The sequence below is a fragment of the Eurytemora carolleeae genome, unplaced genomic scaffold, assembly GCF_000591075.1.
Source record: "Eurytemora carolleeae unplaced genomic scaffold, Eaff_2.0 scaffold356, whole genome shotgun sequence".
Taxonomy (NCBI): Eukaryota; Metazoa; Arthropoda; class Copepoda; order Calanoida; family Temoridae; genus Eurytemora; species Eurytemora carolleeae.
The window spans coordinates 299,851-316,229 of NW_019396250.1; the positions used below are offsets into that span (position 1 = coordinate 299,851).

Genomic DNA, 16,379 nt, shown 5'->3' on the forward strand with positions numbered 1-16,379 from the left:
TCTTAAATTCTGAGTTAAAGGTAATTAAAATTATCCCGCATCATATTTTAACTAAAAATATACTATCAGTTGGAGGATATTAAGATTAGATTCAAACAAATCTGATAAAATCTGTTTTCTAAGAAAATGGGATTATAAAAGAAATTCTTTTTAAGAAATAAAATTCTTTTCATATTTGAATCATGCGTGTAGTAATGCATAATGTGCACCTTAAAATAGATGAATAAGTACTGACAGTACAAAACAATGTAAATAACTTACACAGGAATATGTACACAAAGACACAGGGTTGTAAAATGTACAGTACATAGTGACACTGAACACTGTACAATGTGCTTAAAAGTAAGGATGAAGATTTTCAAAGATTTGTTGGAGCGAATGATGAATGAATGAGTGAGGGAGTGAATAAGTGAGGGAGTGAATAGGTAAGGGATTGAATAAGTGGTTGATTGAATGAGTGTGGAAGTAATGAGTAAATTAGTAATATGTTAATGAGAGAGTGAGTCAATGAGTGAATTAGTAAATGAGTGAATGAATTGGCGAATGCCTGAGTGGGGGAGTGAATGCGTGCGAGAGTGAATGAGTGGTAAATGTCAAGATGTGGTGAATGAATGAGTTTCTATAACTATCTCCTACCTAAGCTAGCATAGCTCCTCCCTGCAATATCATCTTCTAAACTACGAGCTCCGCCTTCACTCCGCCCTCCCTTAGAACTAGACTTTACTGGGAACAGGGAAACACTGGGCCTGGCGGAGCCAAGTGCTGACGGCGGAGATATTGATGAATCAGACCCGGAGCTAACCAAGGATAAAGATAATGATCCCTAAATTAAACATAAAAATTCAATAAACTTCTGAAATCATTTTTATGAATTAAAAGAAAACGGAAAATATTGACATTTTTACTTTCTTTTTAAAAGTTCTTCCCCCCAACTAATTTTTTTCCACTGAAAAATAAAGAAGTTAATATTTAAAATCTTAAAAAACTATAAAAAAAATAAAGATTTACAGAAAAAGAAAATTATCTAAAAGGTTAATTTACAAATTTGATCTAAGTACCTGTGTGTAGACAGGTATCTTGTCTAAACTTGAGCTTCTGCTAGAGGGAGAAGGGGATGGTCCAGGGGAGGACCCTGAGTAGGGACCCGGAGAACCTGAAGGTCCAGGAACAGGATCATGTTCGTTTTCATAGTTGTCTATAAGCCTGCCCTTTCTGTTGAAGGGTCTCTTGAAGGTGTTGGGGTTAGTTTCCTGGTCACTGCACTGACCCAGGGATTCTATTCCGTCATCGGAGGATATACTTCCTAGATTTATAAATAAAAGAAACTACAGGGATGCAAGTTTTCAAAGCCTAACTCCCCACCCTGTTGCAATCTTTTTACGCCCCTTGCCCCCTTACTAGCCCCGACTCTCACCTCCCTCCCTCCCTCCCTTAATGGCTTTTTTTGCCCTGTCCCCAGGTACAAGCGTTCTACTCCCCACCACTCCCGTTATAAGCGTCCTCTTCCCCACCACGCCCGTTATATGCTTCCTACTCCCAAGCACTTTCGTTAAAAACTCCCTTCCCCCTACCTCCCGCTATAAACTCCCTTCTCCCCCTTCCCTTGATACAAGCTTCACCCTCCCTCCCCTTAAAATTCTCTCCCTTACCTGGTTTCTCACATTTTACATTAGAATAGGTTTGAATGAAAACAACAAATCTAGTTAATTGACAAACCCTTCCCCCTCTCCTTACTTTTTTACTCTACCCGCCCTCTCCTTACTTTTTTACTCTACCCGCCCTCTCCTTACTTCTACTCTCATTGAATTCCGTTACTTTGTAGAACAATACTGTACCTTGAATATCCGGAACCGTATCCCCTACTCTACCCTCTCTACCCTCAACCTCATAGTCATTCGGAACAAGACGGAACGTTCCGTTATCCACCTAAATAGTTAAAGATTCAGAACTAGCCGGCATATTCCGTAAAAACATGGGAACTAGAGTCGCTGTCGTATATATCAAACGACTTTCGATTTCAAATTAAATTTCTACCAATCTTTCAAACAGCATTCATACACACAAACATGGAAACAAAGAGAACAGGGGCGGACACAGGAGTTCAGCGATGGAGGTACTTGAATTTTTTAGGTACAAAAAAATCTCTATTTAGGAAAAACAAATTCTGAGGTGTTTTAATATGGGCCCAGGATCACTGAGTGAAACGTACTGAGCAAGGCAGGAGGTTGAAAGGGGGCACCTTGCGTAGAATTTTGTTTAAAGTTTTGGTATGAAAACTAGTCGTTTTAGCTTAAATTAAATGTTATGTAGAATATTCTTATTTTTTTTTTTAAACATAAGTAATTTTAGCTTGAACTTAATGTTACAATGAAAATTCGATTTTCCCTGAATTTGGTTTTTCGTATTGTAAACAGAAAATTTTCATAATTGTTATCTTAAATTTTACAATGTTGGATGACACTGAATGTTGATAATTTTGATATTACTACTCACGTTCACTGATTTTATATTGTCCGGACAAAATGTTGAAACTGAGGCAATTTAAGTTTCTGCAAAATTCAAGGAATTGAATTTTTAATTCATACTGGAAGAGTTTATTTATTTATTTGTTACATTTTATCGACATAAGCGAAAGAACGACAAACCAGTTCAATCAGAAAATCTTGACTCAGGACAAATATTTTTCAAAAAAAAAAGGTTTTACTTTGTTGGTCTGAGGAAACAGCTTTATCAAACATTTTTTTCGGATCGTAAATATACTATACAAAATAATCAAATTTTTTTTGAAGAAAAGAATATACCAAACAACTTATTTAAAGGGGGGGGGGGGTCCAAATTCGCCGTTGCACCCACATTTTAGGAGAAAGGGGTTGCACCTGACCCCTTGCACCCCTCCTTGGATACGGGCCCGGAGAAGACTTATATTATAATATTGTTCCTATATAACTTGCATGCATAGTAATGTTTCGGCCTTACTACTCAATCAAAATTGCAATATTGTTCCTAATTTACACGCAAATATCTTTCCTAGTAATTTCTTTTTAGTCTTAACTTGTTTTATGTTCATATTATTGACTACTGTTCCAAATACATGTACAGTTTGAATGACGTTTTTACCACAATGCGCATATGTATGTTTGCATTTGTTGTTCCTTGATTAATAAACCTGTAAGATGTATCTCATTTGTTGATCATTATTTCATGTTTTACGACTTACATTCCTAGTTCTTGAATTTGTTGTTCCTTACTTGTATCTTGCTTAATATTTCTATTATTGTTCCTATTCCTAATACTGTGTCCCTAGACCCTAAAGCCCTGTCTTAAATCCTTAATTTGTGTTCCTCATTTCTTAACAATCTTTTATTGTTCCTTAGATTATGTATTTCACTTATTGTTATTATGTTTTTAATGCATGCATTAAGCTCCTAGTTTTTTTATTGTTCCTAGCTGGCTCAATAGTCAATGTTCCTCACATTTGTGTTATTGTATTGTTCCTTTTTAAAACCTATAATGTTCATAATTTTTTTTGTGAACCGTGTTCCTAAAATCCTAAATTGCTTAACTTACCTGGTTTTGTTCCTAATTCTAAGCACGTATCTTCTTTTCTAGGATTTGACATACCAAGTTTTTTTGTTTTTGTATTTAATCATAATTCCTTCAAATAACTTGAAAAACATACGATTAATCAAATTAAGAACATTATTTTATCAAATTGGGAACATTTTTTGCCTCAAAATCTCAGAGGGTTGGCGTCACCCCCCCCCCCCTTGATCCGTCAGGGGGGTGGTGCGAGGGTATCCCCCACGAAGGTACCCCCACCTTCCTCCGCCTTGTATCCGCCCTTTAAAGAGAACCTGACAATTAACAGTTCCTTTTTGATAACTTGTAAACTGTAAAGCTTGTTAGAAAATAAAACCTAAATAGAAAAGTTGTCTTCAATATCAATAGATAAAAACGCCGATCACTGGAATGTGGGAAATAGCCATTTTGGAAACACTTCGGTGACAATGAGTGTCGAGTGTCGACCCTTATTACATTAAAACACGGGACGGGTCTGTCAAGAAGAAAAATAATGATGAAAAATAAAATGGCGTCTAAAATCTACCTGTCCACTGGTAGAGATTCCCTCGTTATCGTCCAAGCCCGGCATGTTATAAGTGTGCTCACTAACAAAACAAATATATTATTTCAAGTTCTTCATTTTGCTCGCTACTCACACTTCTAGGATTTTTTTAGTTTTTATGGAAAACCATTCCCTTTCCTTATATTTTCACCCCATAAGCTACAAATTTTCTTATATATAAGCTTCCTACTCCCCACCACTCCCGTTACAAACTCCCTTCCCCCTACCTCCCGTTATACGCTCCCTACTCCAATGAAAATGTGGGGTCTCCAATGAAAATACGGGGTCTCCTATGAAAATATGGGGGTCTCCAATGAAAATATGGGGGTTTCCAATGAAAATATGGGTCTCCTATGAAAATATTGGGGTCTCCAATAAAAATATTAGAGTCTCCAACAAAAATGTGGGGGTCTCCAACGAAAATATTGGAGTTTCCAACGAAAATGTGGGGTCCCCAATAAAAATGTGGGGGTCTCCAATGAAAATCTGGGGGTCTCCAACGAGACGGCCAGGGGGTCTCCAATAATACTCCAATGATGATGATTTCTTCCCAGATTTAAATAACAGTGATTTATTTGTAACTTGTAAAAAGCATTTTTGGATAAAATGACTTAACCAGGGGAAAAACTTGCGGATTAATGTCCACTTTTTATCCCCCCCCCCCAAAAAAAAATCTCTCGAAGGGTGAAGGAGTTAATTTTTCAAAATATATGTATACACCTCTAAGAAGTTAAATATAGATCTCTTTAAAACATGGCACTGGTTGGAATCTAAAATATAAGTTTCCTGAGGCTGGCTGTTGTACTGCTGGCCTCACTGCCAGCAATAGATTCAGAATCATTCATATCAGAATCACTGTCTCCGTCATGTTCAGCCTAGGAATAGATATTTTAAACGTAATTTCAAGTCACTCTCCGTTTCAAAAGTTCCATATGGATAAAGATACACTTATTTTTCAATCTGATATTCGGCAAGTTTCTTTTACAAATAGTTAGAAGTTAGAACTTATATTGACCTCGCTTAAAAATTCTTATTAAAAGAAAACCTAAAGGACCTAAATGGACTCATAAAAATCCTACCTCATTTCCCTGGAATACAGGGGAAGGAATCATAAAAGTTCCGCTTGTACTGTCAACTGTACTGTCGACTACATTGTCCTCGTCCATTCTACAATAGATACATAATTATAAAGAACCAAGCTAAAGGACTGGTAACAATTCAGCTTTCTGAAATTTGCCATTTTAAATAGTTTTCACATTTTCGTGACTTTTTCATATTTGATTGATGCTTTTCGAAAATTAGTAAAGGTCACGTGAGTTGCCACAAAAAATGTGGACCTGATCGGTTCAGCCGTTTTGACCTTTATTAGATGAATGGGATCTCTAGCTTTTCAAGTCGTTTCTCAATAGTCAAGAAATTCCGCTTCCGTATGAAAAATCAAATAATATCAATTTAAATCAAATGCGACTTTGAAGGGACTGTCATTGTAAATTCAGGTGACCCTTCCTTTAAATATGGGGAATGTCCGATTCGCCTATATTAAATATTGTGTTTAATTCTGACAATTTCCTCCTATAGCTCTGGAGCAGAAATGCGCAAGTCACGTTGTAGAGCAACAACCATAATTTAAAATAATCAACTTTCAAAGAGAAGGTAATTGAAATCTTGTGCACTCTTGATCAGACAAAGCTTTAAATTTAATGGTACCGTTGAAAATCGTACATGCCACTCTCTATATGGAATTACTTTTAAGGCGACAGATTAAATTAAAAGTCTGTTTTTTTTACCTATAGTTTCTGTGTTGAATATGACGAGGGGAAGAGGATATATCATTATCTATATCCCTAGACTGGATATACTCCGGGGTCGGAGGCGTCGTAGGATTAGAATCGGAGGGTCCCGTGGAGGAACTGATCAGGCACTGATCAGAGTAATGATTTCGGGATCTATACCTAGACAGTAAACTAGCTTAGCTGCAAGTATTATTTTGCAAATAAAACTAAACATTTTACATTATTTAAAATAAAACCTAACTAATGTATTCTGCAAACTTATTATTTTCATTATTATGATTTATGGGTTATAATAATAATAATAATAATAATCGCTGTCAAACCTTTAATCTAGGTTGTAGGCTTGAGCTCCCTCCGTTTAAGTTTAAGAGAGCTTGAGTTGTTGCTGTTAAATATACTTATCAGGTTCGGAAGGTGTTCATTGTTCAACGAGCCAAGTATACCTGAAAGGTTCAGGGGAAGGTGCTCAATGAGCTAAGTATACCTGTAAGGTTCAGGGGAAGGTGCTCAATGAGCTAAGTATACTTATCAGGTTCAGGGGAAGGTGCTCAATGAGCTAAGTATACCTTCAAGGTTCAGGGGATATAGTGTTCTATGGGCAAAGTATACCTGTAAGGTTCAGGGGAAGGTGCTCTATGAGCAGGTGCAGCTTCTCTACCAAACTCTGCTCTTTGAACCCACCTACACTCATTGTATTGTTAACAAACTACAAAGACAAGAAGTTTTAACGCACTTCAGCGAATAAAACCTCATATCAAGGATTTACAGGATACAGGCTTAATTAACATCTATGGGAAAAAATGCAGTTTAAGAGGGAGACAGAGAAAAATGATTTTCTAATAATTATATATCCCTTTACAAATAAAAAACATTTCTATTGCTGGATACAATTATTGCCTTGAGTAGTAACTAGGCCCAGGATTATGATATCTCGAGGCCGGATTGCTAAAACTAGAGGCCGGATGGCTCGAGGCCGGGTAGCTGGAGGCCGGATTGTTGAAGTTTGAACCAGGAAGAGCAGGACGGGAGCGTGAGACGTGAAGAGGACTGAAGCTAGGTCCGGGTTCGTCAAGTTCACTTCCAGACGGGGAGTTTGGAGGACTCGTATCAAGCTCCCTACATTTGTCAGAGATATATTTAGAGTTGAGAACTTTTAATTGGACAGGATGAGCTAAACTCATTCTCTCCTTGTGAAAAGATAAAAATTCGTGGATTTGACCAAAGACAAACTATTAAATTTCCCAGAAAGAAATGACAATGAGTTAACTTTTTCCAAACATTAAAAGTTCCCAGCTCTGAATAAAAAAAAGTAAGTAACAACATAAACAATTATTTTACCTTTAATTGAAAACAATGATTAATATTTTTGATGAAAAGTGTTCAGTTGCATAAAATGAGATTAACAAGAAGGTAAATGAACGGTAATAACGGTATCAGAGTAGCAAAGAGGAATAAAAAATATCGTGAAAAGAGACCGATTCTATTCATTTTCTTCCTAGTCTTTAAAACATAATATATGAAGGTTTAAGTGACCCATGCTTGCTGAAATGTGTATGTAATGTAATTATTTAAATTAAAGGACACTTGAGATTACATCGAAAGACATGAACAAGAACAATATTTAGTATAAACCTGTATTGACTGGATTCCGGAACACTAGCATCACTCTCCGAGGGTGAAGGAGGTTGAGGTTGATGGTGGCGAGCTTGACTAGGTCCAGGTCCAACCTCACCTGGTCCAGACTCACTAACCTCGCTTCCAGAATCATGATGACCTCCCTCCTCTGTATTTTACAAATAAAATGGTTTCACTAAGGGTAAAACTTTTTCTTCGAAATGTAAAATCCTTTTTATGCACTGAGATAAACTTATACTCAAATTAAAAGCAATATTCATTTAAGAAAATCAATTGAAAAACAACAAAACTCATTCAGTTATCGAATAATGAAAAACGTGGATCAATACTCAATAGGGAGGGTAATGCTAACATTTTACATTTTTAAATTAAAAAAATTGCTTGTTTTCAGGCTAACACTATTTTCTTTCCAAGCCCCGTTTTATTTTCATTTTTAAGGTTTTATTTACAATTTTAACGATTCTGAATGAAGTGTTTCAATACCCGTTTTTTTCAATACCAATTTTGATTTATTTTCACGAATTTTTCTCTCTTTTACATTAGTGTTTTGATCAACACAAAAAAAAGTTTTAAAAAAATTAATTGTATCTAAGTAAAACTTTATAACTGGTGCAAGATGAATTTGCGCATTTTCATAAAATAATTGCCCCATTTACCCTTGGTAAGATAAAGCATAAATGAATGAATGAATATGAATTAATTAATTAATATCTTGCCAACACGCCATCATCTTCAAATCAATCAATTGGACAAAAATCACTCAAATCAATTATTGACCAATATATCAAAATATCAATCAATCCGCACAATCAATTAATCACCTGGATTAGATATATGAAGATGTAACGGCAACATGTACGCGTCTCTATTATAGGTAACAGTACCCTCGGCCTCACTATTCATTACAAAGGAATACAATTTTTAATAAAAATGCATTTTTAAGAAAAATCAACATATTGAAATAAATTATGATGAAAGAAAAACATTAAAGAAATCATTTTTTGAAATAAAAATTTATTAAAGAGACTGTAAAGGAATAATGACATGTGGTATAGACTAAACCCTACGCATTTTAGGAGTTTAACGAGACCCATGAGACATCTGATGTTCTCGAGAAATTGATATAAAACTGCGTAAAATGTATACGAAAATCTATAAATATACATAATTTTGTATACAAATAGTAGATTTAAACGGATCCTATTCAGCAAATACACAACCAATATGAAAACAACGATATATCAGAGGAGCCTAATAAACTTAGGTTTGCTCTTATTAGGCTTCTCTGGGATATCGTCATTTTCAGCATGGTTGTGTATTTGCTGAATATGATCCATTCAAGCCTACTATTTTTATACAAAATTTTAAATATGTAGATTTTCATTTCATTTTGACACAGTTTTATATCAATTTCTCTTGACAAGAACATCAGATAGAACTCTCATGGTCTTGATCAACTCCTAAAATGCTTAGGTTTCCGCCTATACCCACTTTCATTTTTCCTTTACAGTCCCTTTTACGAGTTTTTTATTCATAAGGGGGGGGGGGTGTGGTTAGAACTGAAAAAAAATTATTCCAAAGTTTCCTTGATTCTGAATATGTTCTTCGTGAGATAGGATTACTTTGTCCTGAGCTGAGTTCTGACCCAGAGACAAGATTAGGTCCGTCCCAGTCCTCCTCATACCTTGGACTTGCAACTATTGAATCTGTACTACCAACCCTGCTCCGATCCCCTGGACTTGGTCCCAGTTCACTGCTTGGACTTGGACCAAGCTCATTACTCGGACTTGGTCCATAATCATTACTGGGACTAGGTCCCTGGTCCTGTATTGAGCTGGGGCCACTACTATGACCTGGCCTGGAGGCAGGGTCAGCTTTAGATCTGGTTCCTCGAGATTCACTGCTAGGACTTGAGACAGATCTTGCTTCACTTGGACCTTAAGGATTTTTAATTAATCAATTAATCAGAAAAATGAAAACAGATCTTGATAAATTTTTTAAATGAATACTATTACTATAAGTAAATAGTTACCAGGTCTAAGTCCTAAAGATGGATAGTATTACCTAGGACACTGCCATAGTCGGCAGCTTCCAGCTTATCACAGTTTAAATAATCATAGTATCTAATAATCAACATAATCAAATGTTCAAACAAATAAAGACCATACCTTTGCTTCCTTCAACTTCCTTCAACAGTTTTACACAATTACCTGGTTCAGTTTCTGCAAATCTATCCAGACTCCGCCATAAATGTGAAGAATAGGAGGCAGCAGGTTCACTACTATTCACTCCAGTTAACTCTTCTCTAGCCCCACCACCACCACCATCAATAGAGTTCCCATCAGCACCTCCTAGACACCTGTCATCATCAGGAACATCCAGATTAATACCACTGCCTCCTGCCTCTCCCTCATCCCTGGAGGGATGAGAATCTGGGTTAACACTGGGAGAATCCGGTCTAACCTGTTCCTGCATCAGCCTTGATCGTTTAGGCTCCGGAGCTGGGGAATCCGGGAAATTTATTGATCTTTTGGCTGGTGTTGATCTTGTAGTAACAGTTGATCTAGCTGATGCTCTTGAGGAGTTAGAGGTTGTGGAAGGAGAATTCTTTCGACTTGAGCCTTGAAAAATTAAACTTCAGCAGAAGAATTTAAATCAGAAAAAACAAGAATGAATTTTTTGTTTAGTTTAGGGTATCAATAAGATGAAAGAACAAAATTTAAACAATAAAATGAGCATCCATCCTCAAAAGAAGTATATCATACCTGCCACACTTGAATTGGGACCAGGTTGTTGCTCGCCATCCTCGCCTTTTTCACTAGCACACATTTGACTTCCACTAGCTCCTCCCAATTCTCCATAACACTCATTTCTACTTAAATCTGATATGACTAGACCTCCACTAGCCTGGACAGAACTTCCACCTGCTACTCTTTGACTCCCTGAAGCTCCTGCTTGACTTCCACTTACATGATTTCTATCAGAACCTCCTTGACTCTCAACATATCCTCTTACACCTCCGAGATCCTCTACAGATCCAGCTGCTCCTTCATGTCTTCCTCTTTCACCCAATCTTGAATCTATATTCTCAACTCCAGATCCATAAACAGATCCACCTTAGGAAAAAAAATCATTATAGCAAGCAAATTTCAACCAAAAAAAAGTAAAAAAGATTAATTGTTCATGTTATGATTGTTTTCAGGACTCTTGGCGGAGTATATATTAAAATTTGAGATTGTTGTCATGCTATTCATAAGGATGAATAAATCCCATTAATATGCAAAAATTATTATATTCAATATTTACGAATATCTAGTGAATGAAGATTAAAAATATCAGTCATTTTTTCTTCTTTGGTACATTTTTTTCAAATTTTTTTATTTTTTGACTTTGCTCCTTTTTGAAAATTTGTGTTTCTGTTTTCGATTTATGTAATCTTTTTTTGGTTCTTTTTGTCCCAACAATAGAAACTTGAGCAGATTAGAATTTTAGAAATATTTATTATATCTAGATTTAAAAGTGAACGACGTTGGCGCAGCTTTTATATCACACGGTTACAAACAACTTTTAGACTAAAGAAATATGTTTACGAATATTAGTTCTACAAAAATTGGCACAAAGTGAAAGAGGATTTTCTGACATTCTTGTAATTCTTTTTGATGTATCTGCTAACATTAAAAACCACGAACATTTATCAACATTATTAACACCACGAATAATTTTGTAGGTTTCAATTAAATCATAGCGGAGTCTTTGACTTTCTAAGGATTGTAAATTGAGTTCTATTTTTTTTCACTGTACGATGAACCAGTGAGTCCTGAAACCATTGAGATCAGTTAGATCAACCAATTGCAGTTTCCCATCAAACAAGATGCAATTGCCGAAATAAGACATTATGACATCACTTGTAAAAAAGGTCAAAATCCTAGCATTAATACCACTGAATATCCTTACAGAAATTGAAGACTTTAAACTTTGTGTAAACCTATTCTATAATATTCAAAATGGTCGTTTAAAGCTGAGCTTTCCTAGTTGAATTAGAAGTATAGGCTACATGACAGCTAGTTTTATCTTTGTTCATGACCCTCTGGTCATAATTTTTACAAAATAGTTTGATTAGTTAAGACAATTTGATAAAATAAAAGAATTAATCAATGTATAGATTTCAATTATAAATGCATGAAACCTGTTTGGGCTGGTTCATTATTCATTGAACCAAATCCAGGCGAATACTGAGATATCTCACTACTTCCAATCCTGCTACTCATCCTGAACAAACAATAAAGGTAAACTCATCTAAAATTTAAATGGAAAACCATTGCAAAACTGTAACATGAACTCCCTCACTTAAAATACAAATGCTCAAACCACAAATAGAAATACACCTGTAACTTGTCCTAACTAAAACTAAAATCTTAACAATCATTATTGTAATCGAAAGGGTATCATTGAACTGGTGTCTTAGGTCCTTTAAATAAGAGTTTGTATGCAAAACACTATATCAGACCTAGATATAAAATCCAAAATCAAAGAATTAAAGCTCAACCTCCAAAGATACTAGTTCAAGCCAAACAGTCTAGGTCTTATTATTATTATTATTATCATTATTCAACCTACAGTAAAAGTAACACTTCTTGGAGCCCCTTATTGAAATACCTGGAGAAAGTAAGGGATGAAAATAAGTGATTTGATTCTCCTGCATCAGATTGTTGATATAACAAGGAATCTAAAAGTTTACAAGTGTGAAATTTTTTTTTTAGTTTTAGCATCTTTGTTTTTCGAAAGTATAATTTTTCTCTTAGTTCAATGGCTAATGAACCTGAAGCAGATGAAATAGAGCAAGTTTGCTGAGGTAAACTTCTGGAGTAGTTAACTTGTCCTGGTAGACCAAGAGCAGACCGTACAGTGTCTAAAACCTTCATGCTGGAAACCATTACAGGTTTTGAATTTACTGAACCACTGGCTCCTCTGCTAGATGAGTTTGTGTTCAAAATGTGGGCACCACCAGAAGATCTATTGATTGAAGGTCCTGCTTCAGAAGGATTAAAGCTATTTCTAGAACTAGTACTTCCTGCTGTTTCCCAACCTTCAACTCTTCCTGCTCCTACAGGTCTAGATCTAGAAGCTACTACAGGTGCTGCTTCTGCTCCATATCGCAAAGATATTGAAGCGGCTCCTAAAAATTAGATATCATTGATTTCATTTAAAAAAAGGTTTTAATAAAACCATTCCGCATTCTTCACCTGAAGTTCCTGGCAATGTTTCCCAATCTGTAACTGAGTTCCATCCTGATGTAGTAGTTCTGTACTGGTCTATCCCATTTCTGTAGTTTGATTGGTTCATTTCATTTCTGTACTGTGATTGGTTCATTTCATTTCTGTAGTTTGATTGGTCTGCACTAAATTGTGATTGATCCTCTTGATTTCTATATTGCTGTTGTTCCACTCCATTTCTATATTGAGATTGCTCTGCACTATTCCTTTGCAGTGATTTGTTCACTCCATTTCTGAACTGTGATTGGCTACTTCCACTTCTTAACTGAGACTGACCAACTCCATTCCTAAACAGAGATTGACTTTCCTCTTGTTTGTTCTGCGAATGATCTGCTCTTCGCCCATAATGTGATCCAGGCCATTCTGAGGTGTTTTCAGCCCAACTTGACGATATTGGAAGATCCTGATTCCCAGGCCATGATGAAACTAAACAACAAAACTTAAAAAGATGCTTTAAAATCTTAAAATATTATAGACAAAAAGAAGGTGTTCTTGGTTAGAGTATACCTGGTGGGGCCTGAGATGAGAAAGGAGAAGCAGATTCTCCACTATCAAGAGGAAATATAGGATCCATTCCCAGATCTGATGTCTAAAAATAGTAACAGGTAATTGGGTGTGAATGCCAAAACAATATGATAAGAGGAATAATACAACAAGGGGGCATCAACTTTTCCTAAACCAGTTAAACCATTTTCACAAACCTTCCATCTCCCAAAGGACAGAAAAGATAAGATTTCCTGAAGGTTGAATAGGGATGAGGATAAGATTGATGGAAGAGACTAACCTGTGGTTCCTGAAGGTTGGAAAGGGATGCGGATAAGATTGATCCAGAACTGGATGGGGTGCAGGTTGAAAGTTGATGTCTAAGGACAGGACCATTTTCAAACGTGACATCTAACCCTAAATTTATTTCTGGAAATTAAAACTAATTAAATAGAATTATAAATTCAAAACAGCATTTAAAAGAGCATTAATAATTTCAACTATTTTGAATTTTTTTGTTTCGTTTTTGGATTACTCCTAGGACCACTAAGGAGGTGTAAGAGAAGTTATAGAAGTTAATATAATAAATATGCATTAGCATTTTTTTCTTTTCAGTAAAATAAGGCAGATTTTCTAATTCCTTAATTTCAAATCCTCTTAGCCCCCAACAGAACAAAGTTAGTCCAATAAATTATTGTGCTCTCTTCTGAACTTACTACCTGAGTTAGAAGGGGCTGGAGAGGGACAATCTTCCACTGCCTCTCTCTCTTCAGAGAATCTTAAGCTTGGTTCAGACAATGAGGCAGATACACACTCCATTCCTTCTGGTGAATCCACGTTTATGTTAACATAGGATGCAGAGACTGTTCCCCTTTCTGGGGACCTTCTACGCAATCTTAAATAATTCCTCAAGTTAATCAGTTTCAGCGGAAATGCCATTCATTTGTGAACTACCCTCTTAATAATATGCCAATTTAAAAAAATTAATGATGAATAAAGTGATTTCATCAACAACCTTTCAGGAATTTATTGCCTTGTTTGTATCTTCAACTTCAAAATATATAAGAAAAGGAAGTATATTAATGCCAGGACGAAGAAAGATATACTACTTACCTATAAGGGGATAAAGATGCAGAAACAGGTTCAGGATCTCTCTCCAGATATTGAAAGGATGAACCTCATAAATAAATAATGGTTGGATCTGATATAAAATAGGAGGCAATGTATAGGTCTAGTACTTTATTGTTTTCATCCTGTAGGTGGTATTTAAATAAGTTTATACCAGTACCTTGTCTGAATTAAGAATATCCTTTACATACATTAGGACCGTGCTTTCGCTTAAATCAATTATTTTTTCTTATTAATAAATGTCAACCCTTCATCCTATGAAGTTGGGATGGGGATCCCCATACGCTCGAAACTTATCTGAAGATAATGGCCCCGTTTTTTTGGAAGGAGATTTACTGCTGGGCAGTCTGCCAGGAATGGGACCATTTCTCATTCTCTTCAGGTTTTTATATATTGGTTCATATTCAGTCCATAGGGATACCTTTGTTTAATAGATAATCTTGATACAAAATCTGACATTGATCTACTGAATAGTGGATACCTGATAAGAGGGATTCCGATACCAGATCTGACATTGATCTACTGAATAGTGGATACCTGATAAGAGGGATTCTGATACCAGATCTGACATTGATATACTAAATATTAGATACCTATTAAGAGGGATTCTGATACCAGATCTGACATAGATCTTGTGAATAGTGGATACCTGATGAGAGGGACTCTGATACCAGATCTGGAGACCCTGATCTCCGTGACCTACTGAAGGAGAAGGATGGACCAGTGCTTCTCTCTCCCGAATATCTATTTAAGTCAGTCTTTTGGGTTTGGTTTTTGGCAAGTTATTTAGATAAAACTTTCTGGGGGCCATATTTGATAAATAGCTCGAAAAGCATTGTTAAAGGAAATTTAAGTCCCATTCTCAAACTTTCCATCAAAAGCTACAAAGAATCTACGAAAACATGAATATCTGTTGCTGCCAAGCAATGTTTATTTAAAGCTTTTATACCATCCACAATTGATTGTAAATTATAAAATAGTGCAAATATAATTAAAAGAATAATAATAATAATAAGAATCTGAATTGAGAAGACTGTTCCCTGTAATCATATTCTTGAATTGAAGCAGGGAGAGCTTCAGCAGCGTCAAGTTCATCAAACCGTCCATCAGCTTCGTCTATTCCATCAGTAATATCAGATTCTTCAGCGTCATCCATTTCTTCAGCAACCCCTATATTCATTTATGATATAATAAATATACATATTTTTTTAATAATAACAGATATCTTTTAAACATAATTGTCAACTTTTGGGACAACCCATTATTTATCAAAAAAAATAAATAATAATAAATTTGCTGAAAAATAAATAGTCATGTACAAAATTGAAAGGAGGGGGAGTCCAAAAATCGCTCTCCAGGACGGACCCAAGCGATTTCCATATTAGTTAAGGAAACCTAAAATACGTTTTAAAATGTAGCTGGGCCGATCATCTTTTAAACACCTTAACAGTGGAAAACTTTTATTCATTTAATGGCTGAATTAAAAAGTAATCTGCGAACATCATTAGGTTGAGAAATTAAACCTGGTATTTGAAAAAAAAAAAATAGAAAACCTGGCGCTGGTGAAGAGGTCGGAGATTCCCTGTCTCCATCCATCGTTTAAAATAACTTGAACATCTGAAAAATTAATTACAATTATACACAATTGTACAGACATTTTGAACGATAAATAAAAAAGAAAATGGACACCAACCATCCATAGAATTAAGTTATCATGATTGCATGGTCTAAAGGGTTTAACTTGTCTCAAAAAGAGGAACTTCCATCATAAAACGCACAAAAAAAGCAAGTTTATTTTGGTTTCGTGAATTTTGTCTGATTTCACTTGTACGCGTTGGAACACCCCGTTAAATTCTTTAACAGACAAATATGTCGTCTTCGACATTACACAAATAAACTTTTTAATAAAGTTAAATCAAATTATTAAATGAAAAAAAAGTGCGA

General features: G+C 35.5%; 1 protein-coding gene across 1 annotated transcript in view; it reads right to left on the bottom strand.

Annotated features, from left to right (window-relative positions):
- LOC111699377 (uncharacterized) overlaps positions 1-16,054 on the bottom strand; it is a 33,107-nt gene extending 17,053 nt beyond the window's left edge. Inside the window, exons 1-25 of the mRNA XM_023470049.1 lie at positions 15,989-16,054; positions 15,476-15,605; positions 15,085-15,179; positions 14,421-14,484; positions 14,027-14,202; positions 13,609-13,724; positions 13,332-13,413; positions 12,795-13,250; positions 12,371-12,727; positions 12,208-12,277; positions 11,738-11,820; positions 10,317-10,667; positions 9,762-10,172; positions 9,137-9,488; positions 8,373-8,446; positions 7,549-7,699; positions 6,814-7,032; positions 6,526-6,597; positions 5,911-6,075; positions 5,203-5,290; positions 4,910-4,998; positions 4,106-4,166; positions 1,836-1,926; positions 1,059-1,303; positions 637-823 (exon numbers count right to left, since the gene is read on the bottom strand). Coding sequence (XP_023325817.1) covers positions 637-823; positions 1,059-1,303; positions 1,836-1,926; positions 4,106-4,166; positions 4,910-4,998; positions 5,203-5,290; positions 5,911-6,075; positions 6,526-6,597; positions 6,814-7,032; positions 7,549-7,699; positions 8,373-8,446; positions 9,137-9,488; positions 9,762-10,172; positions 10,317-10,667; positions 11,738-11,820; positions 12,208-12,277; positions 12,371-12,727; positions 12,795-13,250; positions 13,332-13,413; positions 13,609-13,724; positions 14,027-14,202; positions 14,421-14,484; positions 15,085-15,179; positions 15,476-15,605; positions 15,989-16,031 — 4,228 coding nt within the window. The 5' untranslated portion in view covers positions 16,032-16,054. The remainder of the gene's footprint in view (positions 1-636; positions 824-1,058; positions 1,304-1,835; positions 1,927-4,105; positions 4,167-4,909; positions 4,999-5,202; positions 5,291-5,910; positions 6,076-6,525; positions 6,598-6,813; positions 7,033-7,548; positions 7,700-8,372; positions 8,447-9,136; positions 9,489-9,761; positions 10,173-10,316; positions 10,668-11,737; positions 11,821-12,207; positions 12,278-12,370; positions 12,728-12,794; positions 13,251-13,331; positions 13,414-13,608; positions 13,725-14,026; positions 14,203-14,420; positions 14,485-15,084; positions 15,180-15,475; positions 15,606-15,988) is intronic.
- Positions 16,055-16,379: the final 325 nt, after the last annotated feature.